This window comes from Staurois parvus, unplaced genomic scaffold (assembly GCF_062004578.1).
Source record: "Staurois parvus isolate SC_StPar_1 unplaced genomic scaffold, SC_StPar_1.0 ptg000287l, whole genome shotgun sequence".
Taxonomy (NCBI): domain Eukaryota; kingdom Metazoa; phylum Chordata; class Amphibia; order Anura; family Ranidae; genus Staurois; species Staurois parvus.
In genome coordinates this window covers 18,128,359-18,147,758 of record NW_028318083.1, presented here as the reverse complement: position 1 = coordinate 18,147,758, position 19,400 = coordinate 18,128,359, and the positions used below count along the sequence as shown (strand labels likewise).

Below are 19,400 nucleotides of genomic sequence, written 5' to 3'. Positions count from 1 at the left end.
AGGGTGACAACATTGCTCCTCCATTGACAGTAGAGTAAGTGTTGTCACCCTAGAACAGGAAGTCTATTATTGGCAGGATCACCAGGGAAAAAACAAATAAAGGAAAAAAGCCTGGTAAGAAATACAGCCACCAAATCTAAATACTATTGAATTCTATAATGTTTGTTCTTGTGTTTAGGTAGACTTTAACCTGCAACATACGGAGACAAGTTCCCTCTGTCCTGGACACGTACTGCAGAAGCCTGCCTTCCCTGTTTCTCTGACACACAGTACACCCGTTTCCGACATTCTGCACTAATATAACCCCCAAAGAAAAGCATGCTATACATACTACAGAAAACAACAGGTCCTAACAATTACAAGTAGTAAAGGAAAAAACTCACTGCGCTTCACAATCACGAGTTAGAATAATACAAAGTGTCTTCCAGTGAAGCCTGGCGATCCCCTTAGCAAATATGGCAGCGCCGCCGCTTTATAGTAGCCCAATCAGCCATCGTCAAGCTGGTCACGTGCATCTGCGCAGCGTGCATTGTGCAACTGCACAGAAAAAAGGAAGGCCGGGGATTAGGTGTGGCGCATGCGCATTGGCCATCCTGTTCGGACTGGGTATTTGCTGTAGCTCTTCTTTACAGAAGACCCTGGAAGAGAGATAATAGGAAGGAGAAGGAGCAGGTCGTGTGTGCCATCTCTGTATACTGTTCTCCCAGTTCTCCTGTGTCTCCTCATGACACAGATACCAGGTGGGGAACATGCATGAGGGCTAGTCTGGGGTTTCTTCTTCTTTGGGTAGGAGCAGAAAAGAAATGAAATGTATATACTATAATGTACTGTATATATATATATATATACTATAATATACTGTGTAAGAGTGGCTGAGGGAAGGTAGACCTTGTGTGGGGTATGCTTCATTGACAATTCCATGTACAGCATTGTCCTATGACAAGGACAGTTGCTGGAGTTCTTAGGTGACCATGTCTGTCATGTCTGTATTACTGGAATAATGGCTTTCTTTTTACATTCTATAGAGATGATCATAGCTGCTTTTCTGTAAAAAAAAAATTATATATATATGTATATGTACTACACAAACACACGTACGTACATACATACATACATACATACATACATACATTATATGTGCCTCTTTTTATTAGACATGCATTGTGTGGTGCTGCTATTTTCCACCTTTGCTAGGTCCTTGATAGTCCCTGCAAAATGGCACAAATGGCAGCCATATGGCTTCCCATGGGTGACACGATGCCGTCGCTGGTGCCCCCGATGCAATCTTTAACCACTCGCCTACAGGGCACTTATACCCCCTTCCTTACCAGGCCAGCTTTCAGCGCTCTCGCACTTTGAATGACAATTGCACAGTCATGCAAGATGAAATTTTTATCATTTTTTTCTCATAAATAGAGCTTTCTTTTGGTGGTATTTAGTCGCCGATGGGTGTTTTACTTTTTTGCACTATAAACAAAAAATTGCAAAACAATTTGAAAAAAAAAAAAGTTTCTTTGTTTCTATTATAAAATTTTGCAAACAGGTAATTTTTCTCCTTCACTGATGTGCGTTGATGTGCCTAATGTTGATGTGCACTGATGGGCACTGATAGGCGGCACTGATAGGCAGCACTGATGGGCACTGATAGGCAGCACTGAAGGGCACTGATAGGCGGCACTGATAGGCAGCACTAATAAGGTGGAACGGATAGGCAGCACTGATAGGTGGCAGCACTGATAGGTAGCACTGATAGGCGGCACTGATGATGGGTTCTGATAGCACTGATAGGCGGCACTGCTTGGCATTGACTGGCGCAACTGCTGGGCACTGACTGGCACAACTGCTAGGCACTGACTGGTGGCACTGACTGACTGCACTGATGGGCACTGGTGGGTGGCACTGGTGGACACAGGTGGGTGGCACTGATAAGCACTGGTGGGTGGCACTGCTGGGCACAGGTGGGTGGAACTGATGGGTGGCACTGCTGGGCACCGATCATCAGGGCAGTGATCATCAGTGCCCTGATGATCGGTGCCGATCCCCGCTCTGACAACTGCCGGTTCTCGGCAGTACTTTCCTCACGCTCTGACAGCATGAGGAAAGTGCAGCCGAGAACCGGCAATTGCAAAGGTAACCGAATAAATTTTGGCCAAGATTTTCGAAGAAAGATTATTTGCAAAATGTTATAAGAAAAACACTTTTTTAAAAATTTTTTGGACTTTTTCATTTATATAGCAAAACAAATAAAAATTCTAGTGGTGAATAAATGCCACCAAAATAAAGTTTTATCTGTCTCAAAAAATACTAAAAAATTCATATGGGTACAGTGTTGCATGATTGCGCAATTGTCATTCAAAGTGTGATATAACTGAAAGCTGAAAATTGGCCTGGACAGGAAGGGGTTAAAAGTGTCCGGTCTTGAAGTGGTTAAACTGTTTTTAAATTTCTTTAGTTACTTCCTGGTTTCCATGCCTAGGCAAATGATGTCATACATCCCAGGAGTCTTCAGGAGAGGAGAAGGGGTTTTCTCAGCTAAACACACTCCCTGCTTGTATGCATGAGCTGAGGACAGATGGATTCCAGGAAGTAAATGCTACATGACTCTTCTGCCATTACTCAAGATGGCTTCAGTCAGCAATGCTAAGGGGTGTTTTTCAAAGTGATTTCTCAGCAAAATAAAGCATGGAGACATGGAGTTTGCTTTGAATATTAAAAATGAATTAAATATGAGGGGCGTTCAAGTCAAACTGGGACTTTTGAGTTTATACTGTATGATAAAAGAACAAATTTCAAGGAGTGGAAACTGCATTTATTTTTCAACATACTCCCCTGCTACAGTTACATACTTATCACTTAATTAATGCCTGCAAAGCTTCGGCATAGAAAGATTTGTCAGTACATCTGAACCATCCTAGGACAGCCGGCTTCACTTCGTCATCAGTGCTGAAATGCTGACCTCTGAGGAACTCTTTTAGGGGTCCAAACAGGTGAAAATCATTCAGAGCGAGATCAGGACTGTAAGGGGGATGTGCCAATACCTCCCAGCCAAGTTGCTGTAATGTGCACATAGTGCAGTGAGCAGTATGAGCTTGTGAGCAGTTCTGGAGAAACAGGATGCCCTTAGTGATCAAACCAGGCAGTTTTTTCCACAGACGCATATGCACATCACTCAGAACACAACAGTAATATTCCCTGTTGACAGTGGCACCACACGGTAGAAAATCCCCTGTTCCATGCACACACTAAGGCTCCATGTACACAGGATGTTTGGAAAACACTTCTGAATGATAGAAACTGACTGCTGGAAAATGTAGGTTGAAAAATGTCTGTTTAGCCGAGTTTGCATACCGTGTTTATGCACGTTTATGAGCGTTTGCTTTAGAAGCATTTTTTTAAAATAACCTCAGGAGACCTTCCAAAATGCCCAGAATGCACTGAAAAACAGTAAAAAAATTTACTATTTCAGACATTTTGAGAGAAATAGAGAGAGCAGAAGCAGAGAGAGCAGTATGTGTTGAGATGACCTATCGTTTCTGGTTGTATTCACTATGGATCCCATCATGAGCATAATGCAGCACGTTCTACTATTTTTTCCTTCATGCAAAACCTGGAACTGACTGCGCTGGTGTACTAGGTCCATTTGAATATATGGAAAATGCTTTGCATGCATTTTTGATGATAAAAAAAGGCTCTGGACAGCATCTGGATATAGTACAGTTAATAAAACACTTCTAAACACAAATTCTTATAAACGCGGTTAGCCGCATTTACAGGCGTTTGGCTTTCGAAACACTGATAAAATCTACTCCTGAGCACAAGTTTGGGGCATTAAAAAAAACGACTGTAAACTCAACTGCCTGTAAACGACTGTAAACGACATAGTGTACATGGACACATAGGAAAACATTAGGGAGAGTTCAGAAAAGCTCCTGAACGTGAGTTTATCAGCTGCAGTGTACATGAACCCTAACACTGTTGTCTGCCATCTTGATTAACCGTCTCTGTACTGGCCAGTGACATGTGCACCGCCTATCAGTAATAGGACACACTTGTCACTTACTACAGCATACCACCAGGCAAGCATCCCTTTTTATACCTGTAAAATTAAAAGTCCCGGTTTGGTTTAAACGTCCCTCGTAGCATTTTTGGTTTGTGTTGCTCAGATGCACTGTAGTTCTGCTCGATTTAGTTACTTTTACTTGACCATCAACCCTTATAAAGGCTAAGTTCTTTTTTTTTCTAAATTCCAGCTTCCCTATGCACCAGTATACCAGTAGTGTACATTTGTTGCAGAAAGGAAAAAAAGCTTCCTCTGTCTTCTAGGAAAGGATTTTATTATCATTATTATAATAATTATTAACCGATTGCCTACCAGCCACAGTATATATACTGTGGCAGGGTGGCACCGCTGTGCAGAATCACGCTTTAAAACGTCATTTTGCATATCAGGTAGGGGGCGCGCGACCGATCTACGCACGCCGCCGATCACTACCACGGGTGTCAATCAACGGGTCCCGACTGGTCATTACCCGCCGGGTCCCGGCGATTGCCGGCAAACAGTGACACAGAGCACAGCTGCATTGTTTTCAATGCAGCTCTGCTCCCTGTTAGTTTCCAGCTCACTGTTCCGGAATGCAGAGATTAGCTTTCCGGGACAGCGTGCAATAGTGAAGAACACACCCCTTGCCCACTAGTAAAACATTTCCCTCACACAGTTAACCCTTTGATTGCCTAAAAAAGTTAACCCCTTCCTCCCCAGTGCCATTAGTACAGCGTCAGTGTTTTTTTGTTGCACTGCTCACTGTATTTGTGTCACTGGGGATGTCAGTGACCCCAAGTCAGTTCCCCCCCAGTGTCAGAATGTTCGCCGCAGTCCCGCCATAAGTCGCTGATCGCCGCCATAAGTTGCTGATCGCCGCCATTATTAGTATGAAAAAAAATTCAAAATCCAGTATCTATACCGCCATTTGTAAATGTTATAACTTTCACGTAAACCAATTAATTTACACGTATTGGGATTTTTTTTAGCAAAGACATGTTGCAGAATACATTTTGGCCAACATTTATGACGAAATTTGATTTTTACATTTTTTTACTGGACATGTTTTATAGCAAAAAGTCCAAAATATTGTTTTTTTTTCAAAATTGTCAGCCTTTTTTTTATAGCGCAAAAAATAAAAAATGCAGGGGCGATCAAATACCACCGAAAGAAAGCTCAATTTGTGGGGAAAAAAAGGACGTCAATTTAATTTGGGTGCAGCATTGCATGACCGCGCAATTGTCAGTTAAAGTAACGCAGCAAAGTAACACAAACCGCTTCTGTAACCGCTTCCTGACCGCCTTATAGCAGAAATACTGCTACAGGGCGGCATGGGTGCGCAAAATCACACACACATATATATATATATATATATATATACACGTGATTCATGCTCCCGCGGTTTTCACGCCCCTCCCAGATAGCGTCAGCTTGCCTGTCAGTACACCAGTCATCACATTTAACCCCTTGATTGCCAGGAACACGCTCATGCACAATTAACAATTATGGCTTTCAGTGCCATTAATTGTTAATGGCATTCCAAATGCAGACGCAAACACACACGTATGCAATGCATACTAGCACATTATGCCTTTGTCTTGTTTTTTTTTTCTAGAACTTACTACCGCTTTCATTTTTCTGTGCATTTAACTGCATTTTTTTAGTTTATGTCAGAATCTCCTTAAAGACCATGGGCTCAGTTCACAAAGATATTGGCTTCTGCTAATCAATTCTTATTTTTTAAAATTAAAGATAATTATCCTTGTGTGAGCTTTGAAAATTAAGGCACATCTGTATTTATGTTTTTTATTGAATGTTTTGTTGAAATGGATGAGGTTGAGTTAAGCCCCCATTCACACTTGAGCATTTTTCTGCTTATTTCCCTAAGCCTGACTGCGCTGAATCCTATTCTTTCCAACTGTGCCTGTTCACATTTGTATGCTCAGTCACTCTGTGCTCTATGCCGTATGCTCAAAAAAGTACATGAGCTTTTTTGAGCTCATTCAAGAGTTTTAGGTCCCATAGACTTCAATGGGAACATCTATAAATGTGTAATACACACTTTTTACCACTTGAAGAAATCCTCCTCTCCAATAGAACTGCCCTCTTCCCCTTACCCAGCCCAGGATATAAACTCCTAAAGCTTGATACACAAAATTGCCTGTAAAACGCCTGTAATACTCCTGAAAAACAGCCGTAACATGCCTGGGGGAAAAACCCTTAAAAATCACCAGGAATGTGCTCTGCTTATGCTCTGATCAGGTGTGAATGTAGGCTTACAGCCGTGTAGATAAGCTTCGTTTACAAAATCTGCCTTCTGCCTTCAAACTCAGCACCACTGCAATGCAGGGACAAAGCTTGAGCTGCTCTTGCCTTCATCATGAACACTACTCAATAGAACCTGCTGGATTCAAAGAAATGCAAAGCAGGGCAAACACTGCAAATTTCAATTCATTTGAAAGGGAACCGAACACTGTTGAATTGTGCTTGAAGAATGCTTTCAAAGTAGTGGTGCACCAGAAATGAAAATTCTGGACCAAAACTGAAAATTCAGGATGCAGTGGGCCAAAAAACAAAACCAACATTTTTTTAAATATATTTGTATTTTTTTTAACTTTTTATTTAATATCATGAATTTAAATTAATATGAATTAAAAAAATACAATCTAGAAATGTAAAATATTTTTTTTTAAATTAACACACAAAAATTGAATAGAAAATAAAATGAAATATATATCAAATAAAAAAATTAAATAGAGGCATTTTGCATTGAAGTCAATGGGATGCAATTTTTCATTGAAGTCAATGAGACACGATTTTGCATTGAAGTCAACGGGACGCGATTTTGCATTGCAGTCGATAGGGGGCATTTTTTTTGTATTGGTGTCAATGGGACATGATTTTGCATTGAAGTCAATAGGGGGTGTTTTTGCATTGAAGTCAGTGGTATGTGAATTTGCATTGAAGTCAATTACGATTATTGGCACTTTTTTTTCATAGCAGCAAAATGCAGATAACCCTATTTTTGGACGATAATTTTCAGTGGCAGATATATTAGTGCCTCACTATTTCAAAGCATATGTAAAGGCAAAAACATATTTTCTAGTTCTAGATAGAGAAGGCAAGGATTAGAACTCCTATTGGGTTTTTGCTGCTATCTTTAACTCCCATTAGGCTAGGTTCACATCTGTGTGGGTGGTGCCGCTGCGGATCCGCACGAAAATCTGTGCAGCCGCACCACCTGCAGAGAGAAATGCAGACCCGCGGGCAGGTGCCATTAGTTCTAATGGCACGCCGCCCGCACTGGAAAACGCAACCGTACTGGGAACCGAGGTTCCTGTGTGGGCTGCGTTTTCAGAAGACTTCTTCTCTGCGTGTCACAGGGCATGGGAGTCCATTAAAATGAATAGGCTCTCGTGCCCGCACAAAGCGCAGCCTTCTTGGCCGCATATATGTGAACCAGGGCTAAGAGAGATTTATCCTCATTATCAAGTCAACCACATTTTACCAGACAGGAAAAGAGGAACTCTCCAACAGCAATACAAACAAAAATAATAATGCTTTCATTTAGTAGAATAGGAGAAGGCTGGAATCTCTGTCATGTTTTTATTTTATCTGTGTCTATGTTGCAGTTTTTTCTTCACATCTTTAATGGAGCCCCTGATAGCAGTAAAAACTGACTGGTGTTCTAATCTTTCCCACTCTTGTCTAAAACTAGAAAAAAGTTTTTGATGACATACCCTTTGAATGTTGAGAAAAAAGCCTGCCTAGAGGAGCCCTTATAGACAGAAACTGTTGACCTATTTTACAGAAATAATGAGAGAATAAATTGGCAAGGGCTGGACAGATCCTAGTTGTCATGCACCAAATGAAGTATAGCGGTGCCTAGTTTTTCATGGTGCTGCTGGGGAGTTGTCGTCAAGAGGTTTGGTTCCTGACTTTACAAAATGTCCTGTTGACTTCTAAATCCCATTCAATTTGTCCACTCCTCTTATATGCAAAACATTCCAAAACATGCTCTTTAGTGGCAAGTATTTATATTAATTCTTACTAATAATGCAAGCATTTTTTAATAACACAGGTAACTTGAAAGTATGTCTGGAAATAAAGGGAGAACAAAGAAAAAGCCAATTGCGATTGACACTTCATCTGACAGCCATCCTGTACGGTCTTCAATCCGGCAGGTATCAAGTCTTTCATTGCTGTTTGGTAAACTATATGTGAAGCCATCAGAAGTCTACTGTAATTCAAGCAAGGATCTGTGCTCACCAGTAATGTGAATTGGAAAGACACTGTTACAAAGTATTGGATAATGTTAAAATATTGTTGCCAATATTGCTACTAAACACTGTTAAGTAGGGAAACATTCTCCAGTGAACCCACAGATTAGTAAGCACATGGAAAACAGTGTCTTTAAAGAGAGCAGAACTTGTTACTTGTGGGAATGTGGTCTGGTTCAGTTCTGTTAAGGAATGTGGGAAAACAAATCCAGCACAGGATCCAGCTTCTGCAGCAAGTGCTCAAGATGCCACTTACTTGTGGCCAGCACGTCAGTGGGGCATCTGGATAAAGGTCTAAAGCATGCACAGAGAGAACGGCTTTTAATTGGCCAGATTCAGAGATCGTTGTCTTTTTTCTGAGTCTTTGGAAAAGACACTGCGATCTCTGAACCTGGTTGATTGGCAGTCACTCTTTCTGCTCCCTACATGCGCATGCATTAGATTTTCCTCTGGGTGCTCTGCTAACTCACTGGCCTCGAGTAAACAGCATAATGGGCACCTGCTGTAGAAGCTGGATCCTGCCTTTCTTCACAAACCTTTGGATTTTATTTTACCACATTCCTTAAAATAGTTGCCTGCCTGTCAAACTTCCGACAGGTAACATTGCTGAGCCAGAAGCCAAAACTGCTCTATTTTTGGATTCTGCTGTATGTGTACTTACTGATGTGTCAAATCATTGGAGACTGAGACTCGGATCAGACGTTCTGACTTCACTTTTGCATGCTTGCTCTGTGTTTATTACTCATACTTATAAAGGTATTAAAGGATAAGTTCACCTTTGGGAACATGTTACATTTTCCGCCTGTTTTTAGGGTGGAACATGTAACATGTTCCCGATCCTGCAGCAGCCCATTGCCCCCCCCCCCCCGTGACAGAAGTACAGGGAAAAGTTTCCGGTACTAGCTGTCAGTTTTCAAAAGCAGCGTGGTCGTGCGGAGCTCTGACTACATGGCCGCTTCTTTCAATCAAAGTATTTTGTGAATAATTGTACAAGTCCCCGTCAGCCTTTTGGCTTTTAGTTCTCAATGAATTACCACTGCACTGTGAGTGCGATGGTTGTTCATTGAATCCTCATGTCAGCAAATATCGGCTTGCCCGAAGGGGATGTACGAGCAAGCAGATACAATGACAGCGTGCAGGAGACCTGCATGGCACCAGTGATCTGCTGATTGCTGGTGCAATACTTTACAGGCTCCTAACACAATAATAAATGCACATTTTTCTACCTGCAAAAAAATGTGCATTTATTATTTTTTTGGAAAGGTGAACTTATCCTTTAAGTCAGTGACATATAGGTATCAGCCTACATATTTCTCTTGCTATATGCTTTCTTTACATTTTCACATGAGGGAGCAGCAAAGAGAGAACTTAGAGATGTCAATGCATTCCTTCAGAGTGTCTTGGAACCCCCAAATTGTAGACGACTTTGATCTGAAAGCTTCAACGCTTTCTGGTAGATCTGCAGATTGTCCTACTCCTTCCCACACCTTTATGTTGGCATGTCTTTACTGTGGGCAGCCTTACTGGCTGATAGGAAGTTGGGGGAAAGGGTTTTCCAGCCTACAGCACTAGTGGGAAATATTAAAGCTTGCAGACTGAAACAGCCCAGCAGTGGGTGCACTTGAAAATTGCTGAAAGTATACATGTCATGCATGGTATGATTTTTGATTTTTTTTTTTTCTGACAGGTGTACTATGAAATAAATATTTTCAGTATGTGGGGTCTACCCCATGAGCACATGGAGTTTACCCAGCTCTCCTAAATGCCTTTCCTCCTTACAGCAGCGTTTTGGCAGAAAAAACTCTTGATGCTCATAAACACATCTAGATGCATTTAGGCTCGCCAAGGGATTGGGTGTTAACTCATTTTAGTGGCCAGAATAATAAATTATTCTAGACATTGAAAGGAAATAACGCTCAAGTGCTGAACATGCCTAGGGTTAAAGAAATAAATCATTTTTTACGCCCCTAAACACCTATGTATGCATAGACAAATAGACTAACATGGAGGGGCATTTAGAGGCTGAAAAAAATGCCAGACACCCCTAAAAGCAGTGATTTAACACACAGTGTGCATGAGGCCTAATAAAGTTGACTTTTGTCACAGATCTTATCTTCCACACACTCTGGTTTCACACTAACTTGCATTTGTCTTGGGCATACAGCTTTTTAATGCATCTGTGTCTACAGGTAACACTCGAAAAATTAGAATATCGTGCAAAAGTTCATTTATTTCAGTAATGCAACTTAAAAGGTGAAACTAATATATGAGATAGACTCATTACATGCAAAGCAAGATAGTTCAAGCCGGGATTTGTCATAATTGTGATGGTTATGGCTTAGAGCTCATGAAAACCCCAAATCCACAATCTCAGAAAATTAGAATATTACATGCAATCAATAAAACAAGGATTGTACATAGAACAATATCGGACCTCTGAAAAGATCCTGGGCATGGACTTCAAATGTCGTATTCCTCTTGTCAAGCCACTCCTGAACAACAAACAACGTCAGAAGTGTCTTACCTGGGCTAAAGAAAAACAGTGGACAAAATACGATTCCTCCTGCGCTCCAGGACCCAGGCCGGTGGCGAGTAGGTGAGATCAAACCCAAACGAAACGACCACCAGAGCATGAAAGGTCATGCAGCTCCAAAACAAGGCTGGGGAAGCCCAAACAATACTGCAAAGTGAAAAAAAAGCTCTGAGGAAGAAGGTACGTCCTTCGAAACGCGTCAGCTGTACTGAGTGTCTACCCCCATGATGGGATTTGCGCTGGCCTCTTGTCTCTGAAGTCCCTTGGAGGACTTACATGTCTGTTTTTATTCACTGTTTGTGAGTACCATTCCTTTACTAATAAATTTTGGTTACTGAGGTAATGCGCAAGGTTGGTGCGCTTCTTGTTTTTTTTCACTTTGCACTAAAGAAAAACAGACCTGGGCTGTTGCTCAGTGGTCCAAAGTCCTCTTTTCTGATGAGAGCAACTTTTGCATCTCATTTGGAAACCAAGGACCCAGAGTATGGAGGAAGAATGGAGAGGCACACACTGCAAGATGCTTGAAGTCCAGTGTGAAGTTTCCACAGTCTGTGTTGATTTGGGGAGCCATGTCATCTGCTGGTGTTAGTCCACTGTGCTTCATTAAGTCCAGGGTCAACGCAGCCGTCTACCAGAAGATTTTGGAGCACTTCATGCTTCCTTCCACAGATGAGCTTTATGGGGATGCTGACTTCATTTTCCAGCAGGACTTGGCACCTGCCCACACTGCAAAAAGCACCAAAACCTGGTTCAATGACCATGGGATTACTGTACTTGATTGGCCAGCAAACTCGCCTGACCTGAACCCCATAGAGAATCTATGGGGCATTGCCAAGAGAAAGATGAGAGACATAAGACGGAACAATGCAGAAGAGCTGAAGGCCACTATTGAAGCATCCTGGTCTTCCATAACACCTCAGCAGTGCCACAGGCTGATAGCTTCCATGCCACGCCGCATTGAGGCAGTAATTGCTGCAAAAGGGGCCCAAACCAAGTACTGAGTACATATGCATGCTTATACTTTTCAGAGGTCCGATATTGTTCTATGTACAATCCTTGTTTTATTGATTGCATGTAATATTCTAATTTTCTGAGATTGTGGATTTGGGGTTTTCATGAGCTGTAAGCCATAATCATCATAATTATGACATCACGGCTTGAACTATCTTGCTTCGCATGTAATGACTCTATCTCATATATTAGTTTCACCTTTTAAGTTGCATTACTGAAATAAATGAACTTTTGCACAATATTCTAATTTTTCGAGTTTCACCTGTATATTAATGGATCAACCATTTTTGACAGTAACCTTATTGTTGCTTATGAGGGTATGTGGGATGTAGGCAATTTGTTTTGTAATGCAGAACTTATAATTAGATTTATTGTATGTGTTTATAGCTATTTCTTTTAGATAAAAGGCATCAATTTTGACAAACAAGGGTAATGATAGCTCTATCAAGCACATGTTTACATCCAGACTATAGCCCTGGCCAAAAGTTTTGAGAATGACACAAATATTAATTTTCACAGGGTCTGCTGTTTCAGTGTTTTTAGATCTTTTTGTCAGATGTTACTATGGTATACTGAAGTATAATTACAAGCCTTTCATAAGTGTTTTATTGACAGGTACATTAAGTTTATGCAAAGAGCCAATATCTGCAGTGTTGTCCCTTCTTTTTCAAGACCTCTGCAATTATCCCTGACATGCTGTCAGTAAACTCCTGGGCCACATCCTGACTGAGCCCAGCCCATTCTTGCATAATCAATGCTTGTAGTTTGTCCGAATTTGTGGGTTTTTATTTTGTTCACCTGCCTCTTGAGGATTAAAGTGTTACTAAACCCGCAACAGTAAAATCAGTCTGTATATGCAGTAAAGCATGCTTGTTATACCCACTGTGGAATCTAAGGGGTTAATCCTCCACATTGTGTAAAAAAAAGTTTGATCCTGTATTCTCTGATCCTCCCCTTGTTCCAGTATCTCATAAATATCTTCTGATAGAACAGAGGCTTGGGGGCAAGCTGCACATACTTACTTTGGTGTGTATTGCTAGAGAGTGTTTTGTTTTCTTGGGAGAGTGCATGTGATCAGTACAGAGCCAATCAGCACTGCCCAGACAAAGGTCAGGAGTCTTGCATCCTCCTACAGGAGAATTAAAACTCCTCCTACAAGCTGTAACCAATGCTCTGCTGGACACTGATAGAAGTCACACTGCTCTAACTGCTGATGAGAAAAAGTATTTAGCAGTTTATATTTACTAAAATAATTGCATTTCCATGTTCTGTGTGCTGTGGGAGACCTGACATAGTGAATGCAGGGTCCTGGGTTTTGTAACACTTTAACCACAAGCTCTCAATGGCAGGAAGCTCTGGGGAGTTTCCTGGCCATGGCCATGTTCCCCAAGCCACTTAGTTATCACTTTTGCCTTATGGCAAGGTGCTTCATCATGCTGGAAAAGGCATTGTTCATCACCAAACTGTTCGTGGATGGTTGGGAGAAGTTGCTCTCGGGGGAGGTTTTAGTACCATTCTTTATTCATGGCTGTGTTCTTAGGCTAAATTGTTAGTGAGCCCACTTTTTCCGGATGCTCCAAACAATCAGAAAGGGGATTCATCAGAGAAAATGCCTTTACCCTAGTCCTCAGCAGTCCGAACCCTGTACCTTTTGTAGAATATCTGTCTGTCCCTGATGTTTTTTCTTGGAGAAAAGTGGCTTCTTTGCTGCCCTTCTTGACACCAGGCCATTCTCCAAATGTCTTGTCCCCACTGCACGTGCAGATGTACTCACACCTGCCTGCTGCCATTCCTGAGCAAGCTCAGCACTGGTGTTGCCCTGATCCCGCAGCTGAATCAACTTTAGGAGACGGTCCTGGCACTTTCTGGATTTACTTGGGCGCCCTGAAGCCTTCTTCACAACAATTGAACTTCTCTGCTTGAAGTTCTTGATGATTCAATAAATGGTTGACTGATGACTGCACGTGTTTCCGTACAGGTAAATGAATATTTGTGTCATTCTCAAAACTTTGACCAGGATTGTATATTAATAAAAATTATTGTCTCAAAATCTTTTCTATTGCTCATTTGTACATGTATTGATGTAAGTAGCAAATACAAATTAGGTTTGCCATTTTATGCCAAGTAGGAACTGTAGCATATGATCATGCCCCCAATAATGGGGTGAAGGCCTCCATATGGTTGACTGAAAAGAGACAAGGAAGTAGGGGAAAGAAGAATTGATCCTTCCTGAGCCTCAGTGATCCAAGGATGAATAATGGATTTATAAGTCCCATGTCTTGGCCAATTCAGTTTGGGTATTATGTAGCGTCTAGGTACGTTTATCATTGATCATCACCTAATGTAGTTTATGCTTAAGACTCTTATATTCTTTATGAACTATGTCTAGAGGTATAGGTTCATGTAGGTTCATTTTCTGTTCTCCTGTGTTCAGGTAAAGAAGAAAGCAAGTGAAGCACTAGATGATGATGATGAGTTTTCAGAGAAGAAATACAGGAAGTGTGAAAAGGCGGGATGCACAGCAACATGTCCAGTTTGCTTTGCTAGTGCTTCTGAAAGGTAAGCAGGCTTTTGTTTTAATGTAGGTATTTGTAATGTAACGTAAATTAGTATTTACCATTTGCATCCAGCAGGTGGTTGATATGATACAACAAAGCCACTTCATTACCAGGCTGATTTTCTGTCATGCTTTGAATAGCTTGTTTGGAGAGTATGCTTGTATAGCATAATATCTGGTTATACACGAATAGCTGAATGAAGAGGGAAACCCAAGAAATGTTTTACAGTGCTTATGGAAATGCATGTATCCTCAAAGGGGAGCTTTATGCAAAAGCAATTAGCTTTACCTTCACATCCTTTAAAACCCTTGTTAATTAGGAAGTATTTCCAACTTTGTTTAACAGAATGATGTTGTGTATTTAATATGAGAGTATCTAGTATGAGAAAACATAAATGTATCCAGTACATAAGCTAGTTATAGATGAACTGAAATTCTGCCAGTGCCTCAAGAACCATTAGAACGACTTTTGTCAAACGGGATTGTTGGAAAACTTTTATCGATCAGTGACTGCAGCTGCTGATCAGTGTATCCAGACAAAGGAGATTCCCTCTGTCAGATTACAATGTCTCAGTGGGAGAGATTCCTTCATCCACCTCGTTTGTGTGGATGGAGGAATCTGTTTTTGTGTTTTTTTTGTTAATGAAAATAACATTTATGGCCAGCTTTACATTTGATCAACTTATCCACTGGGCAAAAAAAAAACAAAATGGAAGCATAGGAAGACAAACTCCCGCTGCTACATATGAGCCCAAACCACAGGATTCTACAGTTCAGCATATAAAGGGTGCCAGCCCAGATCGCAACACAAGAAAAGGAATCCAGATGACTGCACTCCATAGATCTTCTTTAAGCCATCTTTATTATGAAAATATATGCATAAAAACAGCCAGTGTAGACAGTTTGGAAGGAGAAAGATGGCTGACATGTTTTACGCTTAGTTCAGCACTTCCTCATAACATTAAATATATACTTTCCAAATTCAGTCTATTTAATTCAAGATAGAATAATTTTTCTTGTTGCTTGGACTACATTACATAAACTTAGTTAAAGGGTAAATTGAACTTTCTCAACATATCACATGTTACACAGATATTTAGTAACATGTTGAGCATCCACCACCTCACCACCCCACCATCCTAGATTTCAGTAACTGCTTGCCCATATTAGACGTACGGGCAGACAGTGTACTGACAGTCTGCAAGAGCCTGACATCTGATTGCGAGTGGAATTCTTTACAGGCTGCCAAGCAAAATAAATAAATAAATAAATACAAGTTTCTTTTACCTATAAAAAAAATGTGCATTTATTATTATTATTTTTTTTTTTAAGGTGAACTTATCCTTTAATTGGTTACGACTGGCCCAAATCCTTGTTTTTTTCCTCATGTACAGTATGTCTCTTAGATCCAAAGAAATTACTTTCATGCTGATTAAGGTTAGGTTATATGTGGCAGATTAATCTATAACCGTACATTGAGCAAATCAAAGTAATCATCACGCAGAACTAGACTGCTTTGCAATCAATAACTCCAGTACCTACTGCCATTGCCTTTTCACAGCTTGTGCGCAGTGTCAACAGTCACCAATTCCATTCATCACAGTACTAGCAGAGAGCTTTTGCTAGTGTGGGATTAGTAGAGAGGGTCAATTTACCCTCAGCTTGTGCGTATGGCTGGGTGCTAATGTCGGAAGAAGTGGCTCTAAAGACTGTTATCACGTAGGGCAATGCAGCCGATACTACACACAAAGCAGACCATGTTTGTCGGATGCTTATTTAGTTTGTTTAATCCAATGTTCAGTTACCTTATAACTCTTATCATATATGGCTTATATTCTTATTGCATGAGCTGCAAGCCACAAAACTGTAACAAAAAAATGAACCTCAGTTGATAGTAATTACACCATTTTAATTTCAGGTGTGCTAAGAATGGTTATACATCAAGGTGGTATCACCTTTCCTGTGGAGAGCATTTCTGCAATGAATGTTTTGACCATTACTATAGGAGGTATGTGCTATATTGCATTTTTCAGTTATTTCTGATCTGTTTTCACAATACATGTGTGATTAACCACGTCCAGACCGGACACTTTTACCCCCTTCCTGACCAGGGCAATTTTCAGCTTTCAGCGCTATCACACTTTGAATGACAATTGCGCAGTCATGCAACACTGTACCCAAATTAATTTTTTACCATTTTTTTGCGACAGATAAATCTTTATTTTGGTGGTATTTATTCACTGCTGGGATTTTTATTTTTTTTGCTATGTAAATGAAAAAGTCCAAAAATTTTGAACAAAAGTGTTTTTTTATAACATTTTGCAAATAAATAATATTTCATTATAAATCTTTGCCAAAATGTATTTCGTTATCTTTTTAGTAAAAAAAAACAAAAACAAATTAGTTTATAACCAAAAATTATAATTTTTAAACATTTTTTTTTACATTTTTATTTTATTTTTTTATATTATTATTTTTTATTTATTTTTTTTTTTTTACATACTGTCACCCTAGCAGTACAGTGTCACCATGGTGACACTGTACTACTTGTGGGGGGTGATGAAGATTTATTTTTTTTTTTTACAATGATTGCTTTTACACCCATATAGGATGTAAAAGCAATCATTTCTCTTTCTCTCTGTCTGCATTCGTGCACTCATTGAGAAATACAGAGTGAGCTGTGATTGGTCACAGCTTGTCACATGGTACAAGGCTGTTGTGAATAGCCTTGTACCATGTGACCTCTGTGATCATTCACAGATTTCACACGTAGTAAGCAATGATGTCACAAGTGACATCTTGCTTACTACTTTGCATGTGATCACTGATTGGCCAATCAGTGATCACATGATCGGGACCTCGTACAGAGGTCCCGTCCGACGATCGGTGTTTCACTGTGTCCGGAGGACACAGCGGGCAGGGAGCGCGCACAAGCAGGGTCCCAGGGAGCGCGCACAAGCAGGGTGCAGGGAAGCCGTTCATAAACGGCCACCCGACCCTGTACTGCCACCGTCCGGCCGTTTATATGCAACGGCCGGTCGGGAAGTGGTTAAAGAGCTTTGGTTCAATGGATATTGCTGTTGCCTTGTGGTAGTGGGTGAACACGTCTGGTATATACCACTGCTGGAACTCCAGGGGGCATGTTTGGCTTTTCTCTGTTTAGGTGAGTTTTATTTACTTGCTTTGATTTCTATCTCTATAGTACTGTCTAAGCAGGCTGAATGGCTGATGCCATGCTTTGAGCATTGTTCTTGACATTTAAAAGAAATGCAATTGAATATCTTTAGCAACTGTTTATTAGCAGGTTCAAAAATGTAATCAGATTAAAATAACTGTTAGGGAACTGTAGAGGTCCCAATTATGTAATCATGTTTTAATAGGGTTTTACAATATAAAAAGTAAAGGGAAGGCAAAAAAACATCATAGGAGTCACATCCGAGAAAAGGATGCAGTACACAACCATAAAAAAGCATCATATAGAATACACTTCGCCTGGTCAATAATATCATAAAAGAGGACCCAAAGAAATCAGTATAAACCAGTAATCAAAACAGAAAATGTAGAGGTTCATCTACATTTAAAATATGTTTATAGGCTGATGACGACTTATAATTCTTGACAAACCCCTTTATATCAGTTCCCAATCTTTTAGATACTTTGACTAAATTTGCCAATCTATCAAGCTTAAAAATGAATGTTTCTAAATCATTAGCGTTACCGATTAATGTTTCTCCTTTTAGAACTAGAAAATCTTAAAAGTAATTTTCCGTTCGCTTGGTCTTCTGCTACAGTTCCATATTTAGGCATCTCCCTCTCAGCCAATTACCACAATCTATTTTCATGTAATTATCCTCCATTAGAACATAAAATTCGGCAAATTTCTAAAATCTAGGCCTCATTTCACCTTTCTTTCTGGGGAAGAATAACTGCTATTAAAATTAATATATTACCCCAATTACTATATCTTTTTAGAGCACTACCTATTTTTGTTTATCTAAAACTTATCTTTCTAAACTCCAATAACCCATTAATACATTTATTTGGAATGATAAACCCCAAGATACTCTAAAAAACTCCTATACCACTCAAACAAATCTGAAGGTTTAGGTCTTCCACAACTGTGGGTATATTTTGTTACTAACACAATTAGCCCAATGAAACGTTTTAAAACCTGAAATTCCTTGATTATTATTTGAAACTGCCTCTATCTCATCATTTTACCTTTCAGGTCTCCTTTGGGCTAATTATATCGCTACTTGTAATACAATAGTAGTGCACTCTATGAAATTAAGTGTAAAAAAGACTGGAATTTAACATCCAGTCCCTCACCTAGAGCCTCTTTTTTAGAAGATCCTAGATTTTAAACTGCTTTTTCCTCCCCACAGGATTTCCAATGGTGGGTGCACAATAAAATAACTGCCCTTTAATTTAATACAATAACTTAAAGCAGCTCCCATTTCAGAACACCAAAACTACTTACAAATAAGACTTTTCTATAATACCCTCAAGCTACCTCCTTTACTATCTATGAACATATATGTCATAAACCCCCCCCAGAGGAAAGGGTCTTATTTCAATTTTATATAATGATCTCAATTCTTCCACTTTAGTTGACAAATTACCCTAAATGTTAAGATGGGAAGCTGAATTGGGTTTGCAATTTTCTTCTCAAGAGTAGGACTCTGTGTGGTCTAATTTTCGTAAATGTACAAAATCTATAACAATATGTGAAACAGCAGTAAAATTATTTACAAGATGGTATTACACTCCTTCTCACCTACAAATTTTCTACCCAAATGTATCGCCATCTTGTTTTAGAGGCTGTTCCCTTCCTGGTACATTTTTGCATATCTGCTGGGAATGCACGCCATTAGCTTCCACATTGAAAGAGATCTTTACTCTAATTAACACTTTGGAGGGTAAAGAAGTAAACCTAACATACTGTACAATAACTGCCTATGGTTTAGAGGTATTCCAGAT

The 19,400-nt window shown here is 40.0% G+C and overlaps 2 protein-coding genes across 2 annotated transcripts in view; one reads left to right on the top strand and one right to left on the bottom strand.

Annotated features, from left to right (window-relative positions):
- TPMT (thiopurine S-methyltransferase) overlaps nucleotides 1–526 on the bottom strand; it is a 37,720-nt gene extending 37,194 nt beyond the window's left edge. Inside the window, exon 1 of the mRNA XM_089682269.1 lies at nucleotides 384–526. The gene's annotated coding sequence lies outside the window, so the exon portion shown is untranslated. The remainder of the gene's footprint in view (nucleotides 1–383) is intronic.
- Nucleotides 527–575: 49 nt separating this feature from the next.
- Nucleotides 576–19,400, top strand: part of KDM1B (lysine demethylase 1B) — an 84,097-nt gene continuing 65,272 nt past the window's right edge. The window contains exons 1-4 of the mRNA XM_089682268.1: nucleotides 576–740; nucleotides 8,121–8,223; nucleotides 14,298–14,422; nucleotides 16,339–16,428. Of these exons, the coding sequence (XP_089538394.1) occupies nucleotides 8,134–8,223; nucleotides 14,298–14,422; nucleotides 16,339–16,428 (305 nt within the window). The 5' untranslated portion in view covers nucleotides 576–740; nucleotides 8,121–8,133. The remainder of the gene's footprint in view (nucleotides 741–8,120; nucleotides 8,224–14,297; nucleotides 14,423–16,338; nucleotides 16,429–19,400) is intronic.